This window comes from Rhineura floridana, chromosome 13, assembly GCF_030035675.1.
Source record: "Rhineura floridana isolate rRhiFlo1 chromosome 13, rRhiFlo1.hap2, whole genome shotgun sequence".
In the NCBI taxonomy this organism is placed as follows: domain Eukaryota; kingdom Metazoa; phylum Chordata; class Lepidosauria; order Squamata; family Rhineuridae; genus Rhineura; species Rhineura floridana.
In genome coordinates, this window is record NC_084492.1 from 9,515,103 (window position 1) to 9,528,202 (window position 13,100).

Sequence of the window (13,100 nt, forward strand, 5' to 3'; positions counted from 1 at the left end):
GTCTGACTCTGCATAAGGCAGCTTCCCATGTCCCTATGTTGCGCTCATGTCTCTGCTAGTGGGCTTTCCAGAGGCATCTGTCTGGCTGCCCCAGGAAATGGGTCCCTGGGCTAAACAGGCCCTTTGGCTGACGCCGGCGGACCCTTCTTATGTGTTTGCTTATTTATTTGTTTGTCTGAGCATGTATATCCCCCCTTTCTACGATAAAATCAAACTCAAAGGGAACTTACAGATAAAAATATAATTATCATTGGAAAAGCCAATTGAATATGTAATGTGGCCTTCTATTATATATTATATTATATTTATAGTGTGGAATTAATTCATGTATTGTTGTAATATCTGGTATTTGTTATTTTTTATTATGGTTGTATCATTTTGTTTGAAATTACCTTGCAATTGTTTGCTCTTGTTATAAGTTATTTCAATTATTGTGTTTTTGCTTTCTTGTTGTAAGTCGCTTTGGGTTCTACTGTTGAAAAAAAGCGACTAACAAATGCCAGTAATAAATAAATAATAAATAAATAAAAGCCAAACCAGCACAAGCCTAACAATTAAAAGCAGCAGCACAGAAGCAGGTTGCAATGCAAGCCAGCAAGTCTACTCAGAAGTAAAGCCTCACTGAGTTCAACAGGGCTTACTCCCAAGGAAGTGTCTATACTAGTCTATAGGATTTATCAATCCACTCTTTTTTTCAGTAGTATAGTGACAAATTCAGAAGTGCAGGGTCCCTTCATGTTAGTCACAGCCATCATCCCCCTCCTTTTTTCCATTGGGTTAAAAATGAGATCCTGTTTAAATCCTCCAGCAACAACAGATATCCCTGGGAGCCAATAAGCATGAAAGGGGAGAGTGTTAGCTATTGAGAAGAGTCTTCTCAGTGGCTGACTCACCTCCTTTCACTCTGATTGGCTCCAACCAGCAGGAAAGGACAGGTTTATGTTAGAAGACTCTTCTCAGTGCCTAACATACTCCCCTTTCATCCTGATTGGCTCATAGGATGCTGGAGACATAGGGACCCTGCTCCTAAAAAAGTAAGGGGTCTAAGACCCCCTGAGACCCTAGACGACTACACCCCTCCTCTTTTTTAACGCCCCTGCCTCGATTTTTTCTGAATGCCAAAAACACAGTTGTTTCTTTGTACTCCCTCCCCCCGAAGCCCCTCCCTTGAAAGCAATTGCTTGACTTTCTAACACAGAAGGCGCGGCTGTCTCCCCCCCCCCCTTTTTTTTTTTGCTTTGTTTTGTTATGAAGAGCACAGGACAAATTATACTAGCTGAGAGAATTTTGTTGTGTTTCCGTTTTCCCTCTCTGGCTGAAGCCCCGCATTTTCCCAACCCCGAAAGTTCAGGCTTTTTAACCATCCTTTGAATGACCACTTGTTGCTGCTGCGCGGGAGTGAGAGAGTTAAATCTCCCGGCGAAGGGTTTTTCCCCGGGCGGACGCCTGCGCAGTCCACACTGCCGCCAGCTTTGCAACCAGGTGTTAATGGCACGCAGGTGCAGCCGAAGAGCCACGCGGATAAATGGCTTGAAAAGAGCGCGAAGGGCGCAAAGTGCAGACGCTGCACCTTTTTAATTATTTTATCGCGCTGGGCTGGCTTTGCAACTGTGTGGAGAGTTGGTCTTGCTGGGGCTTATCTCCTGCCTGCGGAGCCCAACCTTAAGGTGAAACGTGCTAGAAACGTGCTTTCTTTGCTTTGTGTGTGTTTCGCAAGGGGGCGGGTCTCCCAGGAACTTCGTGGGGGCCCGAATCTGTGATCAAATGCAGTGGGGCAGCTGAGAAGTTTTTAAAATCCTACAATTAATGGTATATGTGTGGAGTTCTCTAGATGGCTGGGTGTATTGGGAGGTTCAGTAATGATTGTTTAATTTACTTTGATTTGTTTAGGGTAAACTGTATACTGTTTAACTGCAAAAATCTGTGAGCAGCATTCATAAAACATTAGATTGCATTTAACATTTTTGGTTGTGGTCTAACGGGGCTAGCTAGATTGTTGCACTAAGGGACCTTTCAGATCCTCCCACTCAACTGTGGAGCTCACTGTGCCCTTGGACCAGTTCTAGTGTTTCAGCTAAGCCTACCTCAGAGGGCTGTTGGGAGGATAATATGGGGAGGGGGAAGAACCGTACGTATCACTTTGAGCTCCTTGGAGGGAAGCTGGGATATGAATATAATAACTTTTCCCTTCTCTGCTCTTCTTCTCCAAGCCATTCCATGCTTTACTGTCATATTTTGCTTTCAAGGTGTATTTTGTCCAGCAAAATAATACTTAACTCTGAAATAAGTATATTTAGCATCAGGGTGGCAGAAGTAAATCCTCATTTTTATTCCTGCAGTCATGGTGGTGTTGTGATTTTAAATGAATTTAAAATGCAGAGGAAGTGGGCAGACCTGAGGCCTTCAGGATTTACTGTGGTTTTTGCTAGAACCCCAACATCTACTAACTGGAGTCTGGTGCAAAATAATGCCTTGGGTGTAGGATTGAAGGGAAAGGTTCCCCTCTGAACAGGGATATGTTTCTTTGCCAGAACTGGAGGTTGCCCACAAATCTTCTCTCAGACATGCATCTATTCCTCTTTTCTACAAAGGTTTCTCAGAGTCTACACCACACATTTAAAGCAGTTTGATACCACTTAACAGTCATGGCTCACCCCCCTCGAACTCTGGGAATTGTAGTTTGCCCTTCACAGAGCTACACTTCCCTGCAAATTACAGTTCCAGGATTGTTTGCAGGGGAAGCCATAACTGTTAAAAGTGGTATAAGAGTGCTTTAAATTTATGGTATGGATGTGACCTAGGTTTAAGGAGCCTAAAACAGGCTATTGGCAAATCTTTGGGATGGAAGTCCTGCTTGATCTACTGTAAATCAGCCAGCGATCCCAATCAACCTTCTGCCTGCCCCTGCTATATAAGACCAGCCCTGTTTTAATTTTAAGTGGTAAAATTTGGGGAGCATGTGTGGTAATAGGAACCACAGAATAGTAGAGTTGGAAGGGGGCTATAAGGCCTTTGAGTCGAACCTCCTGCTCGATGCAGGAAACCAACTTAAAGCATACCCGACAGGTGGCTGTCCAGCTGCCTCTTGAATTCCTCCAGGTTTGGAGGGCCCACCACCTCCCTAGGTCATTGGTTCCATTGTCATACCGGTCTAACAGTTAGGAAGTTTTTCCTGTTCAGCCGAAATCTGGTTTATAAATCTGTAATTTGAGCCCATTATTCCATGTCCTGCACTCTGGTATGATCGAGAAGAGATCCTGCCCTCCTCTGTGTGGCAACCTTTCAAGTACTTGAAAAGTGCTGTCATACCTCCTCTCAGTACGTATCCCCTTTGAGATAGAGGGTGTTTAGGATTGGGCTGTACAAGGTTTGTTTATTGTTTTATGCTGCTATTTGTATTATTTTAAATTGTTTTTTAGTATTTTAAGTGCCTGTTTCATGGTTTTAAGGTTGCGTATAGTTTAATTGTATCTTAATTGCATATTTTTGTATGTTTTTAACTACATGTAGTTTTATTTCTAAGCCGCCCTGAGTTCCAGTTTGGAAAAAGGGTGGGGTAAAAATAAAGTTTCATTCATTCACTCAGTCTTCTCTTCTCAAGGCTAAACATGCTCAGTTCTTTCAGTTAGTTTTTTTGTGCTGACAGGTCTGTGCAGTTGTTTAAATGTCCCTCGAGTAGCCATTCATGTTTATGATGGTTTTGTATTGCTTTTAAATGTTTGTATGTTGCTGGAAACTGCCCTGATGTTTGTGGGAGTGTGATATACAAATAATTTTATAAATAAATAAACTTTCATGTATCTCCTTCTCCCGCCATGCCTTGTTTCCTTCCCCTGGAGTTTGTATTTCTTTTCTAAGGCCTTTGGCAAGAAGCCTGTGTCAGCAAAGGTCACATTTGCGGCTTCTACTTTTCTGTTTATTTGGAATAACTGTATCTTGTTTTCCAGCCTCAAGATGCTCTCAAAAGTGGTTTAAAAAAGATTCTCAAAACCACACTCAAAACTAACATAGGTCCAGAAATTTCACTGTGCCCATGTGGAATCAGGATTATTTCAGAAGCATTTCTTACCTTTGTTTCTTTGGCAGTGTTGCCTGGTTGGCACTGACCAGTGGCAGAGTCTTCTCAGTGGTGGCTCCCTGATTGTGTGGAATGCCCTCTCTGCTTAGGTGTGCCTGTTGTCTCCCTCATTATTAACTTTCAGGAAGAATTTCAAAAACATTCCTGCCCACCCAAACATTTGATGGTTGATAGATACTGACCCTGGCAACCTTGACATTATTAGCTATGAGGGTATGTGACTGTTTTTAAGTGCTTTTTTAATTTATAATTGCATCATTTTACTGCTTTGTTTGCTGCTCTGGGCTTCTCTGGGAGGAAGAACAGGATAGAATGTTAATATAATTTTACAAGAACCTTTTGAGGCCTGCCAACCCGGGCTTGCTACAGAAGGGTGGCCTGAAGAGGGACCCGCCTGTTGTACCTCATGAGCCATTGACAGAGATGACCTGCATGCGAGTGCCACATTCTCCTGAATGAAGCATAAAGTGTTTGAGGATTGGAATATTCACAGGGAGACCAAAATGCTTATTTACAAAGCCATTGTACTACCGACCTTACTGTGAAACATGGATCATTTATAAATGCCACTCCGAACTTCTTGAAAGATTCCACCAACGCTGCCTCCGGAAAATTCTGCAAATTACTTGGGAAGACAGACGGACTAATGTTAACGTTTTGGAAGAAGCAAAGACCAGAGCTTGGAAAAGTTACTTTTTTGAATTACAACTCCCATCAGCCCCAGCCAGCATGGCCACTGGATTGGGCTGATGGGAGCTGTAGTTCAAAAAAGTAACTTTTCCAGTCACTACCAGTGTTGAAACAATGATCCTTCAACATCAACTTTGCTGGACTGGCCATGTTGTTTGAATGCCTGATCACCGTCTTCCAAAGCAGCTACCTTACTCCCAACTTAAGGATGGAAAATGGGATATCAGTGGACAGCAAAAGAGGTTTAAAGATGTTCTTAAAGCGAATCTAAACAAAGTAACATGAGCCTCGAACTGGGAAGTCTTGGCCCATGAACGTCCCAAATGGAGGTTGGCTGTTATCAAAGGTGCTGTGGACTTTGAAGAAGCACGAATACAGGGCGAACGGGACAAATGAACTAAGCGGAAGGCACATCAAGCAAATCCTCTTCGTGACCATCTTCCATCTGGAAACCTGTGTCCTCACTGTGGGAGGCTGTGTGGATCCAGAACTGGCCTCCACAGTCACTTACGGACCCACCATTAAAGACCCTATCTCGGAAGACAATCTTACTCGGCCACGAGTGGTCGCCAATGAATGAATGACATAATACAAATCTGAATGGGAGTTCAGGTTTTTAACTAGGGCTGTGTACATAAGGCCTCTGGAATCCTCTACCCTTGGCGATGGCAGCCAGAGATGCATTTTTTTTGTTGCTGCAAGTGGCAAGAACAGCAACTGTATTGGCCTCCTGGCTGCCGTTTGCATCACACCCTGGGCCTAGCGTTGTCCTTGGTCCTTGTGGTGGAATGACCCCTGCCACCTAAAGAGTGCTGGAGAAAATCCTGCAAAGTGGCCACCTTCTAGTAGGGTGATTGGAAAGTCTCAGATTACTAAAACTGGAAAACCTGTCCTGAGAAATCTTGGTTCAGGTTTAATTTTAACAGTGTAACTTAGAGATCATTTTTGTTAAAACAGTGGGGACTTGGGGAAAACTTTGCTGATCTGCTGCAAGTCAGGAATGGGCCTGTTGATCTCAGTCGCTCTTTTACCTAGCAGTGAGCCATGGGCCTAAAGCAGGGATGGGGAAGCTTTTTCAGCCTGAGGGCTGCATTCCCTTCTGGGCAACCTTCTGAGGGCCACATGCCAGAGGTGAAAGTGGATGGAGCAATGAATATAAACGTTACCTTTGTACAGTGGGTTGGTTTCTGCACACAGCCTTCTCTGTCCTCATCTAGGCAAGCGAGACAGATTATCAGAGTTCAAGGGCACATTGCAGCCAGGCAAAAATGTCAAGGAGGATGTGGTTGGGGAGTGTGGCATGCAGAGAGGTCTTTAGGGTCACACTTGGCCCCCAGACCTGAGGTTCTCCATCCGTGGCCTAAAGAGACACCTGGATGGGTGGGAATCCACACAGAACACTAGAGCCTAAAATACAGATAGTCCTCTAATTAGCTTTGATTTAAACCATACCTCTTAAAAATGCTTCTTGGTCAACACAGTGCCTTTGTACCTATTGTTCAGGCACCATACTGGCAGGTGGGAATGAGCTTACTTCTTGCTCAGAAATTTGTCTTTCACTTGTATCTCTACTGGGCCAGGTTCCGAGGTACTTGTGTTAATTCACAAAGCCCTAAACAACTTTGGACCTGAAGTACCTTAAGGACCGCCTGACTCCTGATGTTCCATCTCGACCACTGAGATCTTCTGATGGGGCAACTTTGGTGGTTACCCACATCCCTGAGATTCGGTTGGCCTCCACCAGGGACTGAGCCTTTAGTGCAGCAGGCCCTGCTCTGTGGAACTCCCTACCACTAGAGGTTCGGCAGGAGTCACCCCTCCTTTCTTTCAGGTGTCTCTTGAAAACTGAACTTTTTACACAGGCCTTCTGATATGAATCTTGTCCCCAACCAATGCAGTATTTATTGATGCTTTTATTATGGTTTTTTTATTAAGTGTTCAGTGGTTTTTAAATTTTATTGTGTCCTGTATATTGTAAGCCCTCCTAGATATACTTCTATGAAAAGTGCTGCTTTTTAAACACCCCAAATCTCCTGATGACTGCTTCCAAGGGTTTCATATAGACGTTAAACAGCATGGGGGACAAGATGGTACCCTGCGGCACCCCAGAGCACAAGTGCGTTAGGGGTGCTCTGGCAGGACCCCACTTTGGTTTATGCAGAGTTGAAGAGGTGGCAAAGGCCTGGAGTATTCTGGACCACATTTCCCACCCTGCACTCCCTGTTTTCTGACTCATCGTGCTTTCCTGAGTACTGTGAGATGAGGATAAGCAGCAGGGCCATCTTTTGACACTTTTGGTGGAACGGGCAGACCCTGAATTAAATGTCATCTCATTTCTTGGCTGATTTCCCTCATGCCCAGCAGAATAATCAGAGTATCAGCAAGAAATAAACACACAACATGAGATCACCTTATATGCAGAGCCCTCTTTTTCATGTTGATTTGTAAGAGAGAAAGTGTATTTAAGAATAGGGTTTGAGACCCAAGATGGTGATCTGAGCTCCAACATGTATAATGCTCTCAAGAAACACAGTGTAGGACTGCAGATCACAGATCAAGAAGGGAGTGTGTAACTTGGTGCAAACCTTGAGGCAAAGCAATTCCTTCTTGCTTTTTGAGCAGAGCTTCTTCACGTCACTTCAGCTATATTCTACTGCCCACTCCCTTGGACCTAGGATGAGTAATCTCTGTGAACCAGAGGCTTCCTTAAATGGAAATATTTGGGGGCTCAGGGCTAGAATAGCCTTGAGAGAAGCCTTGTTGCACAGCCATAGACTTAGTGCGGACAAAGGCCATTTCTACTCATTCTATCATAATAGTTTTTCAATACTGCCTGTATTTGAGCCATGTGTAGAAGAATGGCACAGTCATGTACTTCCATTTCAAGGGATTGCTGTTCAGATTTGTCTCCTTGCTAAATTTCTCTCTAAAGAGGATAGCTCTGCTACCATCTGGTGGAAGAGGGCTCTATGCTAGAATGCCTGTTTTAGTTGTTAAAGGAGCCACACTTTGTCTGTATCTGTGACTTGATATGTACAGAGCACATGCTTTGGGTGCAGAAGGTCCTGGGTTCAATCTCTGGAAACTAAAGCGAGGGATGGGAGAGAAAGACCCTTGTCTGAAACCTTGGAGAGCGGCTGCCAGTCAGTGTGGCCAGTACTAAGCTAGATGGACCAATGGGCTGACTCAATATAAAGCGACTTCCTGTGTGCCTATGGTATGATACTTCTTCTTTGCCATCCTTGTCCCCCCCCACAAGTTTTCTCTTCTACCCCTTTAACTATTCCTTCCTCCAATCCATGCACCTCTCTCTCAGAGGTCTTCCCCCAGCCCCATACACACCTTACCAGCCAGAAGATCTAGAAAAGAACTCCAACCTTGCGGGTTAGACTAGGAACTTCAAAGCTGACTTCCCCTCTTGTATTTACATGAGAAAAAGTGATTCTGTGAAAGGATCCCCCTGTACCCTATTTATTCAGTATTGGATTTGGGTCAGGCCTGGAGAAGTAAGAGCATTAGATATGCTGACTAAGAGCTAAAACTGAACATATATATATATATTTATTTAACTTGTATACCACTTTCTATTTCAAGAAATCTCAAAGCGGTTTACATCTCAACAATATCTAAGTTGCAGATCTATGTCAACCTCCCCCAGCCAGTCTTTTGGCCATGATGTCCATTTGGGAGTCAAACAACTTTTGAAGGCGGTTTGTTTATTGGTTGTTATATGTAGTATTTTATACACGATGCTTTTCTATTGAACTCTTTTTTGATTTTTTTTTTAAAAAGCTAAGTGTCACCCTGTAGAAAACAAGGGCTGACCTCGAGGTTGATCTAGAAGCTGCAGCTGGTGCAAGATGTGACAGTGCACCTGCTCACTGGGCACATGTTACCCCGCTGCTGAAAGAATTGCACTGGCTGCCCCTTAACTGCTACCCCAAGTTCAAGGTTCTGGTTTTGGTGTACAAAGCCCTACACAGCTTGGGACCAGGATACCTGGAAGGTAGTCTTACCCCTTATATACCCAATCGATCACTGCACTCTTCTGGTGAGGGCCTCCTGCAGATACCATCTTATCAGGACGTCCGTTCCACACAACATAGGAAGTGGACCTTTTGTGCTGCAACACCTGCTCTTTGGAATTCCCTCCCCCTAAATATTAGATAGGCACCATCTCTGTTATCTTTTCAGGGCCTACTGAAGACCTTCCTCTTTCAACAAGCCTTTTAAGTAGAGATCTTATCCCAGTCTATGTCTGTTTTGGAATTGCTGTTTAATATGTTTTTTAAAGTTTTTTTAAAAATGCTCTAGTTTTAAGATGTTTGGTTCCTGAGATGTTTTGTCCTGTGCTTTCCACCCTGGGCTCCTTTTGGGGGGAAGGACAGGATAGGAATTTAATAATAGTAATAAACTTGCAAATTACCACACCAATGGTCTGTTGGACCCCTGGACTTGTACCTTACATGGTCCTTCATGCAAGTGTCGACAATACTAATGCTGTTGTCTTTCATCCTTGGAAAATTGTCTTTCAGTGAGGAGAGTGGCGTTTTAGACTTTGCAGCCAGCTTTTCCAGAGGATGCCTAAGCCAGCTACAGCCCTTTGGAACTGTATCCCAGGAGAAATTCTGGCCCACATATTTTCCTTCCTGCCTGTCAAAGACAGATACGCCGTCTTACATGTGTGCAAGCACTGGACTGCAGAAGTGTCTTCCAGTTCTGTCTGGGACTTTACAGAAATCAGGTAAGCAGCATTGTCTGTGGTCACTGGTTGTAGAGTCAAAAAGGAGTTTATAAATTCCTGACTTTTCCTGCTTCAGGAATTGAAAAAACTCCTTTTTAACTCTACAAGCAGTGACCAGAGTAACTGACATCTCCTGCTTGAGAGCCAGTGTGGTGTAGTGGTTAAGGGGTTGGACTATGACCTCGGAGACCAGGGTTCAAATCCCACACAGCCATGAAGCTCACTGGGTGACCTTGGGCCACTCACTGCCTCTCAGCCTCAGAGGAAGGCAATGGTAAACCCCCTCTGAATACCACTTACCATGAAAACCCTGTTCATAGGGTCGCCATAAGTCCGGATTGACTTGAAGGCAGTCCATTTCCATTTTTCTCCTGCTTAAAACAACCCACTGTGGGTCTACTCCCAATTCCATGTCTAATGCGATGCCTGGAATAACCTCTCCTTTTATTCACCAGTCTGCTTTTCTTGTCTAGTTAGTTTTTCAAGTTCTGTTTTTGGAATAAGAACTACCACTGGGATCCCATTGGCCTTCAATCCAGAATGAAACTAACTAGAGTTTCTTGGTGTGTCCAAACATGGTTAAAACTGTAGGATCGTGAGCCCTGGTTTGTTCAAACCATAAATTACTTTTAACTAACATGGGGTCCTTAACCATTTTGGGGTCCAGGGGCACATTAAGATATCTAAAATTGGGTGGGCACAACAAAATAGCCATTTCACAGAAGAAAAAACTGATGATTATTAACACCCCCCCCAAAAAAAGAGGCCAAATGTCTATACCCTACCAAAACAATTGAAACACACAGAGAGAGAAAAGCAGGGAAACACCCTCAAAACAGGCAAATCCTCTCCCAATAAAAACTCAAACCTTTCATTTAAAATAAAAATTAAAACATGAGGGGCAAGGGGAGCTTGGTGGGCTTTGCATTGTGAACCCCAGAATTAAGCCATTTCCACCAAGTTTGGCTGCAAAAAGGAATCGTGGTTAGTTTAAAACCCAATGTGAGCTAGGGTTGCTTATTTTCTTTATTAGATTTATATCTCGCCCTTCCTCCCAGTAGGAGCCCAAGGTGGTAGATTAGTGTGATGTCTGAAAAGGGTCACTGCCCTAGGCTTGCTTCTCAATAGCCCTCTCGCCTTCAAACTTGCATTGGCATGAGCCTTACTATGCCTGCTTGCCCACAGCCCTGGTCATCCAGTGAATTTATCTGAATTTTGCAATGCATTTCTTCAACCAGACAGTGTTTACAAAAATGCATGTATTAGGGGGGAAAGCATGCATAAAAATGAATATGTTAGTGAAAATAACATACAAAAATTCTGTATGTTAGAATAAAATGTGTTTATAGGGAAAATTTTGTAGGAAACTACTAAGGATTTTCATGAGGATCTTTTTTAAAAAAAGAGAAATGTAGAGAACTGAATGTAAGAATGGAAAAATTAGAAACGGAAACTAAAATTGACAAATCCATCCCTGTTCTAGAATGAATACGCATTAATAACATGAATATTAACTCAAATTAATAATTTGAGTTGCTGCAATTCAAAATCAGTGCTGTTGTTCACGGCTTCTTCCCCTCAATCTCATTACAGTTGTGACACAGAGGATGTTGGTGGATGCATGTTGCAGTGGCTAGAGCCGTTCCTGGGCCTTATCAAGCACCTGCAGATCGTGGTTGATCAGACCCTGGAGCTGAACCGGAGGCATGCCACTGACATCTTGGATATGCTGGCCTGGTGGAGCTGCAGGTTGCAGGGGCTCCGTATTGTGTGCCTGGGAACAAGTCCATACTTCTATTCTGGCCAAGACATCCTGCTGAGCATCCGGAGAATCTGCCAGAGCAAGAACAGGATTGATCTCCGATATATTGACTTCCGGCAAATGCCTTTCACTCTGGATAATGGGATTGTTCAGATGATTGCATCCAGCAGTCCGAATCTATGCACCTTCTTCATCAATAATCGTGCACCTGGGTTAATCATCCTCAAGCCAGACACTATGGTTCAAGTTCTGAGGGCTTGCCCTAAGTTATTTTCGTTGGGCGTCTATTATGCCAGTTTGTCTGAGAAGCTGTTTTGGGAACTCCTGAAGCCAAACAGAGCACCCTTCAAGTTCCTGGACATCTTCTATGAAGGCCTGGATGTCGACATTCCCAAAGAGCTTTGGTCTATGGTGAGTGAGAAGCACCCACAGTTCCGTGTGAAGCTGGAGTTTGCTCCCACAGTCCCTACGAAGAAGATGCCTCTGGTTCTAAAGCCAACTATACCTGTTGCTGCTTTGCATTTTAACACTTTTACACACATGGCCAGTCAGATTAGACTTGTGGCCAGCACCTACAGCAAGACTCTGGAGGGGCTAGTCCTCTACACTGTCCCATCAGATGACCTCAACGCCTCATTAATAGAACTGGCGGAGAAGTGTGTGCATCTGAAAGAGGTCCACTGTTACTGTGTAGTCAGCCAGGCAGTGGTAGAAGCCTTCCTTTTACACTGCACAGGTTTGAAGAAATACACTCTGCCAACAGCTTTGTTCTTTTGCAATAGTCCAGCCGCTGTAGTCCGGTGACTCAGCCAAAATGAGGGTGTATTCACACTTATGGTACCTGAAAATAGTAGTAGCATTATTTGGAATAAGCAATGTATAAGTACTGTACTACTCTTTACTTCCCCGCTACGTCTCCTGTCAGTGCATAACACACTCCCCCGCTCTTCCAGAGCCACAGTACAGGGTAGGGCAGGGGACAGTCACATGGGCTGCTAAACTTTAAATCCAAAGTCCGACACGGAGAATAGATACAAGCTTGTTACTTGAAAGTGGTGTGAATAATGCTTAGCCCCCTGGATGCTGATTATTTTAAATTTGTATATAGCTGCGGGTTTTAATATTTTTCCAATTTTTATTTAGTTAACAGTAATTCAGACATCATGGTAGTTATTTACAATTGGAGTTCACAAAGATTTGCATGAGCACCCACAATTCTGCATGAACCTGCAGTTTGCTTTTACAGCCCTTCCAAGGAAATGGTTTCAAACGTTTTGTGATAAGAAGCCTATATTAAAAAAAAAATCTTGGCTTTAGTTTGCAACAGATATTTTCAATTGTAGGAAGTCAAAGGCAGGGGTGGTGGGAATGGGCATTAGGTATGTTGTCCTACAGTTGACTAACAAGGGCTGTTACTGTCCTAGGGATGTTGGTTTACGTACCAGCACTCTTCCTTCTATTTGCTATCCAGTCTAACCTATTGTATATTTAAAGCAAGAGCTTTCTTTAGTCCTAGTTTGGTGTTATATCACCTAGCACAGCCTTTCCCAACTAGTGGGCCACCAGGTGTTGCTGGACCACAACTTCCATCAGCCTCAGCCAGCATTGCCAATGGTCAGGAAAGATGGGAATTGTGGTCCAACAACATCTGGTGGCCCACTAGTTGGGAAAGGCTGACCTAGCACATATGCCAGAAATAGGCAGGCAGTGGAAGCTGCTGGCTCTGATGTCAGAGGGGTAGTGGAATCCGCTCCGAGTTTTAGTCTGAACTTTCAAGGAGCTGTCCTAGGTACTGCACCCTGGACATTTCCTCGAAAGTTCAGACT

General features: G+C 43.8%; 1 protein-coding gene across 1 annotated transcript; it reads left to right on the forward strand.

The window, feature by feature from the left end:
* Positions 1–1,462: 1,462 nt before the first annotated feature.
* LOC133369259 (F-box/LRR-repeat protein 8-like) lies at positions 1,463–12,590 on the forward strand. Its single transcript, XM_061594354.1, has 3 exons — positions 1,463–1,667; positions 9,304–9,512; positions 11,106–12,590. The coding sequence occupies exons 2-3, from the start codon at positions 9,349–9,351 to the stop codon at positions 12,076–12,078; spliced, it is 1,137 nt and encodes a 378-aa protein (XP_061450338.1). The 5' UTR covers positions 1,463–1,667; positions 9,304–9,348; the 3' UTR covers positions 12,079–12,590.
* Positions 12,591–13,100: the final 510 nt, after the last annotated feature.